At 37.2% G+C, this 17,312-nt stretch overlaps 1 protein-coding gene across 3 annotated transcripts; it reads right to left on the minus strand.

Moving 5' to 3' along the window:
- Positions 1-87: 87 nt before the first annotated feature.
- stx5a (syntaxin 5A) lies at positions 88-12,276 on the minus strand. 3 transcript variants are annotated; one of them, XM_067457026.1, is made up of 11 exons: positions 12,167-12,276; positions 9,307-9,563; positions 5,970-6,037; positions 5,786-5,841; positions 4,738-4,808; positions 4,398-4,514; positions 4,132-4,188; positions 3,771-3,852; positions 2,774-2,880; positions 2,545-2,666; positions 88-2,080 (listed from the first exon to the last, which is right to left on the minus strand). In XM_067457026.1, exons 2-11 carry the CDS (start codon positions 9,373-9,375, stop codon positions 1,921-1,923), a joined length of 909 nt encoding a protein of 302 aa, XP_067313127.1. In that variant the 5' UTR covers positions 9,376-9,563; positions 12,167-12,276; the 3' UTR covers positions 88-1,920. The 3 variants fall into 3 exon arrangements, with proteins under 3 accessions (XP_067313127.1, XP_067313125.1, XP_067313126.1); XM_067457024.1 differs by lacking the exon at positions 12,167-12,276 and adding an exon at positions 10,666-10,825; XM_067457025.1 differs by lacking the exon at positions 12,167-12,276 and adding an exon at positions 10,662-10,814.
- Positions 12,277-17,312: the final 5,036 nt, after the last annotated feature.

A 17,312-nucleotide genomic window follows, 5' to 3' on the forward strand; every position in this document is an offset into this window, starting at 1 on the left:
CAGGTTTTTGGCAAGTTTTGTGAGATTCACTCCATAAATCCCTTACAATCACGGCAACAAAACAGAAAGATTAGCCAGAAACACTAATTCTCAGATGTGTTTTAATATGTACTGTTTGCTCTTACATTACAACAGTGTTCATACAAGAGATGCAGAACATTCAGCTACAAAATGCCTGGAAACAGGAGTCTTCATAAAAAGTGCTTATTAAATAATATACTGTACATCGTTCATGAGTTTGATTTGAGTGTGGCGTGTGTGGGAGAGAAAGTCTGTGATTTAGCAAATTAAGAGTTTGACCTTGAAAATGCTGCTTCTAAGTGAAGACATCATCTCTGGCAGCTCCTCCTGTTTCATTATTCACAGCTTCACAGCATGTAGGAGCTGATCTTCAGTTCTTTGTGCCAAGGCCAATATGTTCATCAGGCCAAAGTTACTCCTCAAAAAATAAAGGAAACACACCCACCGCTCATTTATCAGAGTACTGATCGGTTTCATTACTAGCTCCAGAACAACCAACACATGGAAATTTCTCTGCACTGACCTGGAATGAAACATCCTAATGTGATGAATGAGCAGTTAATAGTTTACGGGACCCTCTGGAGTCTCTTTGGGCCCTTTAAATCTCATTGGGATCTTTTAAAGTCTACATAACTATACAAAAACACTGATCTTCATTTGCACCTTGTTTATTCCTGCATGGAGCAAAATCATAAGACCATACAACTTCCTCCTTGTGTATTTGGCAGAATCAAACAAACAAAACAACTGAAAATCTCTAAACCGTATATAATATAACCGAGCCCATATTTACAGGGCCAGCAATCAGAAGGCATTATCATTAGAAGAGAGCATCTCATGAAAACTGTCAGGAAATGCCAGACTCATATTTCACCACCCATTCAAGAAAATTAAGTATACATATAGGACCATACTTTTTTGCATTGTTTTATTTTAATGATATTCAAGATATTAATTCCTCCAAACTTCAATGAAAAAAATATATACATGATTTATAAATGTACACGTTTTTGCATATTTATAAAGACTGTTTTTATAGTATATATCATTTAAGCATTTGTTGTATTTAATTTTAATTAATTTTTGTGGTTATTAAATAAATGAATCATGCCATTTACAATAATTGTCATTATACTGTAATTTCTTTACTCATTACATTAGAGAATTTGGAGGAATTTTTACTTAAATCACATTTAAAAAGTGCCATAATGGTCCTAAAACAGACATCACTTTCTTTATTAAAAATATGATTATAAATTAATTAAAAGTAATTGTTCCTTTAAATGTTTGGGGTAAAATATGACCCTGATATTTCTTTGTGAGAATGACCCATACATGGCCAATAATTGCTGATTAATGGAGATTAATGGGGGATTTATTATTATCAGGAGTATTTTATAAAGAGAATCAGTTCACATTTAACTTACTGTAAAAATGTTATCGCTGATTACAGATAACACTGTCAGAAACAACCTAAACCAGTTTGAAGAATCAAACCATTTGGGGAAAAGCCTTCTCTTTTAATGTCATTATTAAGAAGAAACGAAGGCTCAAATATTAATGCAGATGTACATGAAGCTTAAAGAGAACCGAGTGATTCAGAACTCCCTCCTCTCGGCCTACACAGTAAATCTCAGTTCCACCTTCATCAGCGTCATCATCCTCCTCCCTCTAGAGTGAGAGAGTCGGACACAGAAAGTCACTCTGACTAAAAATCATTCCACCAATGAGCATCAGACCCCCCCACCCCACCCCACCCCCAAAAAAGCCAGAGCTGCGGCCCAGTCCACTTGTGTTTGTGTTTTTGCACGTTCGCCCATAAGTCCATTGCATGTTCCTCCCTCCTTCAAACCCTTTGGCTCTGTTTCCACCCCTCCTTACACTTAGGGTTGTTCCTTCTCAGGCAAAGAAGACCACAAAGATGATGAAGAAGATGATGAGAACGAGGAATATCTTGATCATGAGCCAGCGATTGGAGGAGACAGACTGGAAGTACTTCAGGATCTCGCTGTGAGCCATTTCCACATTCAGCTGGGTGTCCTCCACATTGGCATCGATCCTAGTGGTCAAAAAGAAACATGACTATCACTATAAGAAATTAACCTATAGTTATTAGCAAAAATTGCCAAAAACAAATGTCAAATTGTCCTAAATATAAGGGAAATCATTTATTTTGTTTTAGGGGTGAAATGTCACCTGGACATGTTTATCATGTTCTTTACTAAAAGAAAATGTATTTCCCCTGTAGAGGCAAATTTAAGTGCTACAACAGTCATCATTCTTAAATGCTCGAAAACAAATAAATAAATAAAATTAACATTTTAAATAAAAACATCCCATTTTATTATGCAGAAAAATACAAATTAATGACACATTTATGCTGACTTTAAGACAACCTTACTATGAGAGAGTGTTTGTGTGTGGTTGGTACAGCTTGTATCTGCAGTACTATGTACTGTCCTGTCTGTGGCTTTGCAGTATACAGAGTCATATGGCGTGCATGTGTTTATGTGGTTGTCTGACCTCTGAATCGTCTCCTCCTGCTCTTTGACCATGTGTGCCAGTTGCTGAAAGATGGAGCCCAACTCCACGATGGTGCTCTCGATGTTCTGCATGGTGTCCGCTCGGCTCTGTATATACGAGTCCTACGCAAACACAACAAAGGGGCATTTGCTCATGAAATCAGACATTCAACATTTTTCATGCATGCAAACTTTCAGCTACAGAAGCATTTCCTCTGAGAGACAGATACCTGTTCGTCGATGAGCTGCAGCTGAAGTGGGTTTGCTCTTGAGTCCATGTCGATGGCCACCTCTCCTCCCAGACTCCTGGACTCATCCTGCATCAGAACTGAGCTATCTGCAAGAGGCAAGACATTAAAAACACTGCTAAGTGCAAAATAAAGGCATCAAGAGGAATGGGAAATAGTGAAAAAAATGATAAATGTTTTCTAAATGATAAATGAAGAAGAAAAATGTACAAACAATAAATTAACAAAATATTCAATCTATAAAAATAATAATAGTTTAGTAAAAATTTTTATTATAATAATTTATAATAAAATAAGTTTTTATTTGTTTAAAATGTTCGTTGGTTTGTATCATACCATCATATGTGTTCAACATTTTAGTTATAATACATTTACTATGTACAAAATATTAATACAGAATGAGTAAATGTGTCCAAAAAATTCCTGCTGGTCACATTGGATGTGAGTGCATGTGCACAGCCCAAGACTATAATCGTATATTAATTAAAGCTACACTGTGTAACTTTTTTTGTTTATTTTTAGCTAAAAACACTTGGGTCTTTCAAAAATATATGTGCTCATTAATTTATATTTACTTCTTTTTTCAGTAATAAAGTATTCTCGTAAGTTTATAATATGCCATTGAAAATACATACTGGGTGAGGGGTTCGAATGCTGGTTGCCATGTTGCCACTCCATCTTGAAAATACATTAGCCAAAGAGGGACATACCCGTAAATTCAAGCTTCGCCTTTCCTGTTTTAACACTCAATGGCACTCATGGACGAGGTCTAATTGGTGTTAATCTTGGACTAAATCGGCCACCGTAGGAGTTAAAACGAAATCGGAATTGAGAGGAACAGAAACTAATATTCACTGGATGGTCATATACCTTTACACCGCTAGATGGGGGAAAATTTCACACAGTGTAGCTTTAACAATAAAGTGTAATATCATGGCATGAAATTAGCCCTAACTGAAATTAAAAAGAGATGACATACTGAAGTTATTGGCGAGCAGAGGAGAGGCCGAGACAGGAGCCTGGGAGAAATGCTCTCGTCTGCTGCGCTGCTGCTTTAGATTCTAAACACACAACAGGACAGACACACATCAGTTAAAAACAATGATATATGGATTACAAATGGACTAAATGTGTTTTTGTTTGGAATACAACTCAGTTAAACAAAAGAAAACAGATGGCGATAAAGCAAATGGTTGCACAGGACCATAAATGCACAGTAGAAACATTTTGGGCATTTTCCTTTCCGAAATAGCCGATTAAATATTTAAAAGGCAAACAATTGATTGACACAGAATTGATTATAAAAATGCAGCACGGGTCATAAAGCATGGAAAACTCACCTCTGTTCTCACTTCCAAGACTGACTTGAAATCATTTGACATTGATGCCAGCTTGGACTGCAACACAAACATTCCCAGATAAGAGTTAGCCTCATATACTACTATATCATGGCAGGAAAATGAAAGACGTGTTGGCTAGTCTAGTCATTTTATATCAATCCAAACAATGTCATCCACCCCTACTGTCTACAGCGAGTGATATGAGATGCTTCCTGGAGAGTCTCAAATATTTGTGCACTGGAGAAATATCAGATATAAGATTGTACCTGCAGGGAGACAACAATTGTGTTGGAATGTGTCTGGATGTGGCGGCCATTTTGCCCACTGCGGGATCTCACAAGGTCTTGTAGCTGCGCTATCTGTTTATTCAGACTGGTGATGTCCTGATGAGAGACAGAAAGAAAGAGAGACAGCATATCAGATCACTGCAAGAGGCTTACTTTTACACAATATGGTAGTTTGCTAAAGGATTCTGGTAAACACGGACACCAACACTACTATAGGCAACTTCAACATCAATGCAAAGTGAAAAACTCAAGTACTGAGATTCATATCAATACAATTTCATATGATGTTAGGTACAAGGACAATACAGACACCACTTACCTGTTTAATAATGTATGTTAGCTCCTCAATCTCCACTGCTTTATCATCAAACAAAGACTTTCTTTTGGCCACTAGAAGTGAGGGGAGAATAATTAATATTGAGAGCAGTCTCTAACCATTACAACAACATAATTTTAATGTAATGTAAAATAGTAAGCAAGAAAAAATTATTACAGACAATAATCTTAGTCAAAATAAAATTCAAACTACCGGTATTCAAAAATTTGGAATGACAAAGGAGTTGACACTTGTCCTAAATTCTAATAATATTTCACAATATTATATAATAATTCTTACATAATAAATGTAGCCTGGTGAGCATAAAAAATCTTGTAAAATCTTAATGACCCTATACCTTTAAAATGGCATGGCATTGTAATTTTACAATCACATTATTATTATCACTTGCGTGATACCCAGAAATTTTGAATATTCCGATCTAATATGATTTCTGACCTGTAAGGTTGCAAGAATAATAATCATACACTGTTTGATAATAGGCCAGAGGAGAACTGGCACCCCGACTGAGCCTGGTTTCTCCCAAGGTTTATTTTTCTCCATCATGCCCTGATAGAGTTTTGGTTCCTGGCCACTGTCGCCTTTGGCTTGGCTTGCTCAGTTGGGGACACTAAAATTATGATCCAAATTATTCAACTAAATATACAAATAAAATTAATTAATTAGGTCTTATTTATTTCTATAAACTATAATACTGATCTGCCAACATTGTCGCTCTATGATAAATTAAAATAAGCTGATAACATCCCTGTTTTCTCCAGAACGACTGTACAGCCAAATCTAATTTTGCTGTAATATTGTCATGTTTAACACTGTGAAGCTGCTTTGAAACAATAATCATTGTAAAAGTGCTATATAAAGTTGATTGATTGATTGACATTATACCAGGGAACTAGACAAGGCAAATACCAAATAATCATGGACAAGCATCAGAACTATTAGAATACACATTTTCCAACACCAACAAGAGTCTACTAAGAAAAGAAAATAAGAGCAGTCTTAATCTATTTCGATTACTGATATTACTTACAAATTGTAAGCTTTTCAAGCTTGGCAAATGTGTTGCTCAAGTCTTTCCCAATTCTCCTGTTACAGAGAAACAAAACAAGATTTCAGGGGGCAAAGATTCGAAGAAACAGGACAAGACACAGTAGCTCTGAAGCGAAAACACACTGGGCAAAGATCAAAGACAAACCATGGATATGAACTCTTACTTGGCCATGAGAGTAAAGTCACTGCGCTGTTTAAGGGCATTAATGACAGGTTTAGCGTGAGTCCCATTCTGAAAAGACAGAACAAGAATAATTGGTACATGTGAAACATTAATAACATATCAAGTAAAAAACTAAGTTTAGCCAATAACAGAAGGTTTGATATGATATAAAGAAATAGCCAAACAAATTTTGACTCCCATGAAGCACAAAAGGAGGGCTTGAGGACCAGATACAGGTCCTTCTCAAAAAATTAGCATATTGTGATAAAGTTAATTATTTTCCATAATGTAATGATAAAAATTAAACTTTCATACATTTTAAATTCATTGCACACCAACTGAAAATTCCTGTCTCAAAAAATTAGCATATTTCATCCGACCAATAAAAGAAAAGTGTTTTTAATACAAAAAAAGTCAACCTTCAAATAATTATGTTCAGTTATGCACTCAATACTTGGTCAGGAACCCTTTTGCAGAAATGACTGCTTCAATGCGGCGTGGCATGGAGGCGATCAGCCTGTGGCACTGCTGAGGTGTTATGGAGGCCCAGAATCATAGACTGTAAAAAAATATGGACGTAGTGTCTGTGACGTCACCCATAGGATTCCGATAAGCCGTTCTGAAGCGTAAAGTAGGGGCGAGCTGGGCGTTGCCATCTTGTGAGCGAGCCATCGCGTGTCACTCCCGGATAACAGAAAATGGGCAAAAAGGAGGGATGTGCGCGGAGCTGAGGTGACGCAATGACTATAGACGGCAGATAAATGGCTATCCACTTGTAACCACGCCCTTAATTATCCAGAACATTAAGGCTTTATATAACGTAAACGAATGAGTTATAAAAAAAATTCACCCCCCTCACAGTTGTCATGAAGATCAAAATTAGCCTTATAGACCAAAACCACAATTTGTACCAGGCTCTAAACACATTTTTTTCTGCTGTAAAGTTGAGAATTTTAACATGGGGCTCAATGAGATTCTGCTCCCTTCTGGAGCCTGCCTCTAGTGGCCAGTTAAGGAATTACAGTTTACATTACTTCCATATTGGCTTCAAGAGAAATCGCGGGAGGTTGCCACTTGCCCAGGATGCTTCGATAGCGGCCTTAAGCTCATCCAGAGTGTTGGGTCTTGCGTCTCTTCTCTTCACAATATCCCACAGATTCTCTATGGGGTTCAGGTCAGGAGAGTTGGCAGGCCAATTGAGCACAGTAATACCACAGTCAGTAAACCATTTACCAGTGGTTTTGGCACTGTGAGCAGGTGCCAGGTCGTGCTGAAAAACCAAATCTTCATCTCCATAAAGCTTTTCAGCAGATGGAAGCATGAAGTGCTCCAAAATCTCCTGATAGCTAGCTGCATTGACCCTGCCCTTGATAAAACACAGTGGACCAACACCAGCAGCTGACATGGCACCCCAGACCATCACTGACTGTGGTTACTTGACACTGGACTTCAGGCATTTTGGCATTTCCTTCTCCCCAGTCTTCCTCTAGACTCTGGCACCTTGATTTCCGAAAGACATGCAAAATTTGCTTTCATCCGAAAAAAGTACTTTGGACCACTGAGCAACAGTCCAGTGCTGCTTCTCTGTAGCCCAAAAGTGTCTTGACCTGAGGAATGCGGCACCTGTAGCCCATTTCCTGCACACGCCTGTGCACGGTGGCTCTGGATGTTTCTACTCCAGACTCAGTCCACTGCTTCCGCAGGTCCCCCAAGGTCTGGAATCGGTCCTTCTCCACAATCTTCCTCAGGGTCCGGTCACCTCTTCTCGTTGTGCAGCGTTTTTTGCCACACTTTTTCCTTCCCACAGACTTCCCACTGAGGTGCCTTGATACAGCACTCTGGGAACAGCCTATTCGTTCAGAAATTTCATTCTGTGTCTTACCCTCTCGCTTGAGGGTGTCAATGATGGCCTTCTGGACAGCAGTCAGGTCGGCAGTCTTACACATGATTGCGGTTTTGAGTAATGATCCAGGCTGGGAGTTTTTTAAAGCCTCAGAAATCTTTTGCTGAATGAATCTAAAATATATGAAAGTTTAATTTTTATCATTACATTATGGAAAATAATGAACTTTATCACAATATGCTAATTTTTTGAGAAGGACCTGTATACTTCAATTTCCGTATCTGGACGCATCTCACGCCGTGTCCGCACAGCTTTCAAAGTATACTCAAACGTGGATGAACACAGATGGCCAAGTTCGACATATATGCAGTACAATTATTGTGACTCTTCTGTCTTTCTTATACACTCAATTTGGTATACTTTGTACAATTATACAAAGGATACTTTAGGCTTTAGGCAGGAAATCCATGCTTTGCTTTCAAAGAAAAGTGGATGGTGATTTATATTGATTTTATATAGCTTGCATAGAGCTCTATTTGAAGCATAGCAGCTTAAATCACCATTGACTTTTATGCCTGGTTACACAGACAATTAAGGCTAATGCCTAGCCCAGAATATGGAAATGCATGTTTGAGCCGTCTTAACTGAAAGCAACTTTGCTCTGACAAATCCTAGAATATGTCAGTGCCATTGTTTTCTCTCGAGATCCACACCAGTAATGTTTTTCTCTAAGGCGCATTTATAAAAGCTACTTAAATGTCCAAACTGAACTAAGCAAACTGAGCACATTATGTGATGATCACTGATTTTAGTCTTTTATTCACATAAAAACATTGATCAGTGAACATAAACAGAAGCGCAACTGAACCAGCTTGACACGCGAGAAAAAACCTCATTGGCTCTTGCAGAAGCTCAAACATGCTGCGTAACACGAAAATTAACCTTATTGCTTCTCACACGTGAAGCCAACATGCTTGAGCTTCCATTTAACACAACTGATGTCCGAGTTGATGAATGTTAATACGCAAATTAAAGCCTAAATTAAATCTGTTCATTATATAAATCCATTGGGTTTTTTCAAGAATGTTGGACTGAACAGCTCAATTCATATAGATTAGTTTTAGATTGACGTATCAAGGTGGTAGTTGCACAGCTCTCAATAGAGAGACAGAAAGGTCTGAAGATGAATGAAAGTCTAATGGGTTTGAAACGACATTAAAGCAATTAATAAAAAACCCTTTAAATGTATGCCCCGTTTGTTAAACCAGGCCTTGATGTTTAGAAAAGAGCAGCTCACATTCCACCAAGCTTTTCTGTTTCCTGACAAAGAAAAGTGTCTTTTAATATAAATTTTTTTAGGTGAACTATTCCTTTAATTTTTTTTACAAAGTATACTGTAATTTCTCCTCTGATATGAGCTGTAACAGGTTTCACGTGGTTTAAAGCATCTGTGGATTGCATTTCCCCAGTGTAGGTGAGTTTTTTATGGTCATACCTGTAACTGTCTCCCCTGCAGTGACTTACAAGCCGACTGGAACTCAAGTGTGCGGTCCCGACACGTCATGATAATGCTGCAGAAGCTTTTCCCCTCAACGATATCAGGATGTATGCGTGACGGTGAATCTATAGTGTATCCAGCTGCTGTGAAACTGTCCACTGGAGTTTTTATAGGGCCAAAACAAACACCTCAGACTTCAGAAGTCACTAAGAGCTTGGCAAAGCTGACGGTTCTTCAGCGACTCCGCACACCATCTGAGGATCACAGAATGATTCAATCAATCACCTGAACTTTGCTTGTTGTTGCTAAAAAGAAGACACTACAGTGTTCTAGAGAAACCATGTTCTAGAAAGTATTTGGACACTAAAGAGAGTATGGATGATGAGCTTAATAACAAAATATCAAACCAAATAAAAACAAAATAATGCACAAAATAATGTTTAAAAACTAATTTTTTTTTAAACACTTGGGGTCACGTTGATTTTTAAAGGATGTATAAAGTCAGTTCCCCTTGCACTTTGCTGCTGTCAAACACAATGAATCTATGGAATGAATAATTTTAAGATGATTATGATTTTTAAATGTGTATGAAAACATTAGCATACTGCAGATAGAAATGACTACCTCAGGGTGCTTTCGAAACAAAATTGTGATCTTATCCTTGTTTAGTTTTTGTTTCACAGAGGGGACTTTCCAATTACTTGTTTGTGAATCAAACTAAACCAAATATATTGTATATAACAAAAAACAGCAATAAGATAACAGCTTAAAGTGTTACAAGAGATATACAACTAGGTCAAAGCTTTATTTCAAGCAAATCCTATTCTCTGTGTAATATTGCCTTCACATCGTTACTGAGTTATAAGAGATACAGTAGGTTGTCTTTTACTCTCACATGTACAAATAGTAATCCCAATACAACAGCTTGCTCTTCATTATGATATTAATAAAGAAACCCACTCTTTGTCTACAACAAATATAACCCGGCCTTTAGTCAGCTGAGCACAAGTTAAACTGAACTCACATGTTATCGGATTATAGGCCACCTAGAATATTCTGATTCCACAGGCAGGCGTGGAATAACACACATCAATAAAACACTACTCATTCTCCGAGATCTATTACAAACTTTCACTTAGATTTTTTAAAACGAATTATATCTCTAGAGGTGTTTACAGGTTTGTTTATGTTTGTACAGTGACTGACACCGTCTTCGGTCCAGCAGTACGCAGTTCTCTGAGGGCTAATTGGCCAAAAACTCGACAATTTCGGTCTTAATTTAAACCAAAATAACTCAAAATGAACGTAAACCACTAGCTAACATATTCCTGCCGCCATTAAGAATCAGTTACCCACGGTTATTGTGCCATTTCGTCGTTTTTTTCCAGTACTCCCGGCTTGTCGATGTTGGGGAGGTTGGTGTTTCACTTCAAGTCCTGACCGCTTCCGGTGTGCGTAACGTCACTGCCACGTCCACGAACGCGCAGGCTCAGTGCCTCTTTCCGAAAGCGTGATTAGTGACGCAGAATGACTGACAAGTCAGTGCATTTACATTTTTTGGATTATTTTAATGTAATACCTTTTCTATTTTTAAATTTGGTTTTAAAGTATAGTGAATCTTTTAGTTTAGTAATAGTTTAAGTTATCTTTAGGGTTGCCAAGTTAACACAAATGCTTTTTCCCTTTTTTTTTTTTTTTTTTTTAATTAATTCATGCATCTATATATTACTGATTTTAATACCCCAACCACAGGTCATCCACGTTTATTATTTTAATAATTAATGCGTGGAAAAAATAATTATATTTAAAGGGATAGTTCACCCAAAAATGAAAATTAGATGAATTTGATAAAATCTCCTTTTAAGCTAGTTTTGGAACATGCTAAGGTTATCCAATTATTTTAATTGTTATTGTTAATTAACTAGGTCCTCTTTTAAATTTAGGTTTTATTTGCAGATAAAGCCTGTTTTATCCCGAATATTCGTGGTTTATAGACATGCAACTCAATTTTGTCATCACATTTATCGACAGTGACGTTTCAAATCACTACAACACCAGCAGATGTCGCCAGAAGTATTTATAAAGCTACATCTGTTATGTTGTCGAGCAATAACTCCATGCAGTTGTCATTTTGAAGTGAATATGATTTTAAATATTAAAATTACTACCTATGTACTAATGTACATTGACTAAAACATGCAATTACACTTAGTAGCGAGTTAAACGACAATGGTTTAGGGTGCTTTTGAAAAGATTGTGATTCTTTCAAATAGCAAAACACATTTACAGTGGTGATCATCATTGGACGCTTCATTGACATAGTTTTTATTTTATTTTATTTTTTATCCTGGCTGAGTCTGTTATTTCCCATAACCTAACATTATCACAGTTTTCATTTTCATTTTGTATGCTTCGTAATCCATATTCATACTTGGCTGATTCTCACAATATAAATCGTTTTACACTTTACTATTCTTAGGTGAACAATTGGTATTTTCTCCAGAATTTAGACCCACAAACACATACATATTCTGTGCAATTCAACATGAAGCAGCATGTAAACTGTTTGATGTCCTCTCAGAGCTTTTGTGCCCCTTATCTCCTTTGTGCGGATCAGCCCAACGTCCCTTTGAATCCAGCAAACCCTCTACCTTATCTCAGGATCTGCATTATTTAGAGTTTTTTGGATTGAAATTGATGACACAGCTCTTTTTAGCCCATTTCAGACAGGGTTCAATGGCATCAGTGTTTCCCCAGATGAGAAATGCTTATAAAAACACTTAAAAAAATAAAATAAAATAAATAAAAAAACTTTCAATGACTTAAACATGAAGGTTTACATATTTCTCTCACATACACACAGGCTGAGCTCAGCCAATGTTGTCGTCTCTGCCAGATAACATCACAACGCACACATAATCATGTTGTCCAGATAGCATCCAGGCCTGCTAGAACACAGCTGCTTCAACAAAGAGACACAAGAAAAACATGACTGATGTTTTATCATTAGTGCCACTTTGGGCAGCTACACACTCACACACAAGAGCAGGAAAACAACACGGCACTGTGTGATTTTAGCTGGAGATGAAAAAAGAGGTGAGCCTGGCAGAGGAAATGGGCGGCCCTGGAAAATATAATTTCTTATGATGCCTTTTAAGAAGAGAGGGAGGCAAGGGAGAGAAAGTCAGAAAGTGGCACAGAAAAGTAACATATTACATCTTCTGGACGGATGAGTCACTCTCTATTTTTCTCCCTCTCCAGTTTTTTCGTAATCTTGCAGGCGGGCTGCTAAATTTAGTCCTGGCTCTGAGCCCTGACAGACAGGTAGGCCAGCCTCAGCCTCAAAATGAGTCTACACACTCTGTAGAACACACAGACAGACACAAAGACAGACACACACACACACACACACACACACACACACACACACACACACACACACACACACACACACACACACACACACACACACACACACACACACACACACACACACACACACACACACACACACACACACACACACACACACACACACACACACTCTCTCTCTCTCTCTCTCTCTCTCTCTCTGTAGAACACACACTCTGTAGAACACACAGACAGACACAAAGACAGAGACACACACACACACACACACACACACACACACACACACACTCTGTAGAACATACAGACACAGACACACACAAACATATACGCACTACACACTCTGTAGAACACACAGACAGACACAAAGACAGACACACACACACACACACACACACACACACACACACACACACACACTCTCTGTAGAACACAGGCACAGACACATACAAACATACACGCACTACACACTATGTAGAACACACAGACAGACACACACACACGCGCACACACACACACACACACACACACACACACACACACACACACACACACACACACACACACACACACACACACACACACTCTCTCTCTCTCTCTCTCTCTCTCTCTCTCTGTAGAACACACAGACACAGACACACACAGACACACACAAACATACACGCACTACACACTCTGTAGAACACACAGACACACACACTACACACTCTGTAGAACACACAGACACACAAACAAACAAACAAACACACAGACACACACACACACACACACACACACACACACACACACACACACACACACACACCTTTAAGATCTTTGTGGGGACTCCACGCAATTTTTTTTTTTTTACCTTATTATTATTTTTTTCTTATATCTTGTTTTTAATTGGCTTAGAAATCAAATACACTGCTGAACAAAACACAGTAATCTGTATTCTGTAATATTTTTCTTTTTTCTTTTAATGATTGGTTTATGCACTACAAACACTTATCCATTAAGGCATCAAAGATTTTAAAGAAACAAATATCACAGAAATAAGGCAGAAAATATAGCCTATTTTTTCATTTCTATACTGTAATAGGGCTATCAATTAGCACTGCATTATTTTTAAATTTACTTTATTTCTACGAAAATACCTTGAGATGGCTTGAAAAACACACATAAATCATATTGTCTCAATTGTGTGTCTTCACGTTTTTATCAGGCAAAAGTTTAAACGCACATGCCTGATTTATTTTGCCCACCACTCATTGCGAGTTGGACAAAGATTTCATTAGAAATAAAAATACAGATAAAAAGTGTTTGAAAAAAAGTCCAGTGGTTATTTAGAGAGGTTTAGATAAATGGGTGTGCGTGATGAATTATTAGTATACAACTTAAGATCAGATCAACGTGCTACTGCATTTCTCTCCGAAACAGTAGGAAATGAAATTAGATTGAATGTGGAGGATTTGAACTGTGCAAGATGATAGACGGGGCATTTTAAATGGCGACAGGATGCATGTAACTCAAAATATTATTGTATCTGAACCACATACAAATGTGATGTCCGTTTATGAAATACTAAGTATAAGTATTTTGGATATATAAGGTATAAGCTAAAGCATGACTCAGCAGATGCTTTTGTCCATATAAGTGTTTCCTCGAACATCATAGTTGTAATCATGGTTGTAATGAATTTTATCTTTTATGAGTCTCACTTGTGGACTTTCCGCTCGAGGGCGCCCTCTAGCTTCCAGTAGGAATAAAAACATTACATGAGAATTTAGCGCTTCATAATGCTCACATTGAATCGTTTTGGATAAGAAAATGTCTGGTAAAGCAGACTATCTTGTGTCTTTGAATTGAAATCTAGATTAATTCACATTGGCCCGTGAAAACCTCCACATGAACACATTTACTCAAAAACAATTGCGGTGAAAATTGCGTTTTATTAAAAGGGACATGCTTTACGCCCATGCACATACAGACTTGAAAACAAACAACCATCCACACACACACACACACAGACTGCTGGTCTGCTGCAGTCACACACACACATTGCATCAAGTACAGTCATCAAACATGCTGTGAAATATTTATATGAGAACTCGGCACTCCAGCGACTCGCTGCTGCTCGCCGCAGGTGATGCGCTGGAGAGGATGTTCTATTTTGATAATGTCACAGGAATCAGATGTCTGGCTCTATATTAATTCAAAATCCAATATGAGAGTGTGATGAGGAGGGGACCAGACAGAGAATAAAGGTGCCACTGCCACACAGCATGATAAAATCTGACCTTTACAAGACTGTCAGCAAGCAGAGGCCAATAAACCCTTGTTTCAGTCTATTTTTTATTTTTTTTATTTTTAGTACAAATAATTGCATTTTAGTCTGGGACTAAGTTAAAGGGATAGTTCACCCAAAAAGGAAAAATCTGTCATCATATACTCGCCCATGTTGTTCCAAACCTGTATGAGTTTCTTTCTTCTGCTGAACACAAACTAATATATTTTGAAGAATGTTTGCAACAAAGCAGATAGTGCAACCATTCGCTACCATAGTATTTTTCCCCTTTATGGTAGTTAATGGTTGTTCTATCTGATTGGTTTATATTGGTTTACAAATAACATATATAAACATCAGAGGTGGACAAAGTACACAACTCTATTACTTGAGTAAAAGTAAAATACTACTGGTCAAATATTACTCCGTTACAAGTGAAAGTTGTAAAAACAGATTTTTACTCAAGTAAAAGTACAGAAGTATTTGTTTTCAAAAGTACTTAAGTATCAAAGTAAATTTCCTTTTTTATGCCAACGCATTATTTTATTATTGTTGTATAAATGCACACTGTTATCATGGTCTAAGTCATTCAGTGATGCTCTATCTGACGTATTAGCATACGACTAACTTAAACTCATTTAAATACTTGTATATGTTACAAAGCTCTTTACAAAGCTGATGTCACTTTAAGGCCAAACGCACGGATCCAATACACTGATACGCATCTGATATTGTCCCAACTTTCCTCTTCTCTTTCTCCCAGATGTTTATACTGTTATTATTTTATAAGACATATACCAAGTGTATGCCAACTAAACTAATCTTGATTTTTTTTTTTTTAACTGAAACATACTTTCAAAGTATGGCTATGGGTACACACACTTGTGGCTAAGAACCGTCTTCTTCCATTTTGCTATGAACTGATCAGTGTTCAAAAAAAGTTGGGAAAATGTATATGACTATAAGAGTGATTCCTGATAGACTGTCTGAAACAACGACACCAAAAAAAACTTTTAAAGATGGGAAAAAAATCATCCTCCGACTTTCAGAGCTGCTGCAGAAACGACTTTCGACCTAGATAGAAATGTAGTGGAGTAAAAAGTATGATATTTGTCTTTCAAATGTAGTGAAGTAAAAGTAAAAGTATCCTAAAAAAATTATACTCCAGTAAAGTACTGATACTCAAAAAGTGTACTTAAGTACAGTAGTCAAGTAAATGTACTTAGTTACTGTCCACCTCTGATAAACATTATAAACATGCCTTATAAACGTGCATCTTGAGACAAAACTATGACACCGACTTAATTTAAGAAATGTCAGTGCAAGTTGTTTTCAGTTAAAACAGCTCAAACATTGTAGTCTGGCACTAACTTAAGCCTTGCTTAAGGGACCGGGGGTATATGTTGAAATTTGGTTTCAGGATTTGGTCAACATACAATTTAAAGAAATTTTAATAAAAAGTTATATGCAATATATAATATTAATAATAATATCATCACCAAAATAAAGATTAGATACATATTTACAAGACTGGTCATAGACTTATTATTTTTTTAATGTTAATTGTATACTGGTTAAATGTGTGCCAGACATTTCTGTGTGAGCAGGACTGATTCACTGGTATTGCTGCGCGTATTTTTTAGCAGCATGTCTTGGCTTTATAACTCCTGTTAAAAGCCTAGACAAAAATAAAGAGACAGTAAAACAAGGATCAGTGAATCAGCAAACAGGAGATATCAGGTAAGGTAGGTTTGTGCTGTTCCACAGACGCTGGGCAGGTGGCATTATTAGCTTGTGTGTGTGTGTGTGTGTGTGTGTGTGTGTGCGTGCACAGGTCTGACTCAGCAGCAGTCAAGCGAGAGGAGGGAGAATGATAATATTATTTCTCACATCATTACGGTGCTGGCGGCCCTCTGCCTAAGACTCCCAGACCCAGGTGATAATTATCAAAATGTTTGTCTTTCATTACCGTTAAATGGCAGGAAAAGAGAGGGAGGGGTGGACGATGCAAAATAGGGAGGATGAATTAAGAATAAAACAAAGACTAAAGCAAATTAGTGCATTCCCTGCAGAAAAGTTCTTCATTTTCATGAAGTGATGTATCAGAGGGTAATACTATATAGTACATTGATATGTATATGCCATGTTCCTGGAAGATAACTATACCATTATATTAACATGATACTCCAAGGTCAAAGATACATGCCAATACATTGCATCTCATGATGTTCAGGTCATATTTCACTACAAAACAATTAAGCCTATTTTAGGACTTTTTTTTTTTTTTTTTGCATTCTAAAAATGATTTCCATGTTATGCCCATTTCCATATTTTCTAACCAGATTCTTATAGTTTCACCTCTACAATA

Source organism: Pseudorasbora parva, chromosome 11 (genome assembly GCF_024679245.1).
Source record: "Pseudorasbora parva isolate DD20220531a chromosome 11, ASM2467924v1, whole genome shotgun sequence".
NCBI classification, from domain to species: domain Eukaryota; kingdom Metazoa; phylum Chordata; class Actinopteri; order Cypriniformes; family Gobionidae; genus Pseudorasbora; species Pseudorasbora parva.

Bases quoted from the DNA above. Each gene is read 5' to 3' on its own strand.
- stx5a (XM_067457026.1), bottom strand. From the start codon at position 9,375: ATGACGTGTCGGGACCGCACACTTGAGTTCCAGTCGGCTTGTAAGTCA. The intron at 6,038-9,306 runs GTATGACCATAA...CTGTCTTTTCAG, and splicing joins TGCAGGGGAGACAGTTACAG to AATGGGACTCACGCTAAACC. The intron at 3,853-4,131 runs GTGAGTTTTCCA...TTGTGTGTTTAG, and splicing joins TCTTGGAAGTGAGAACAGAG to AATCTAAAGCAGCAGCGCAG.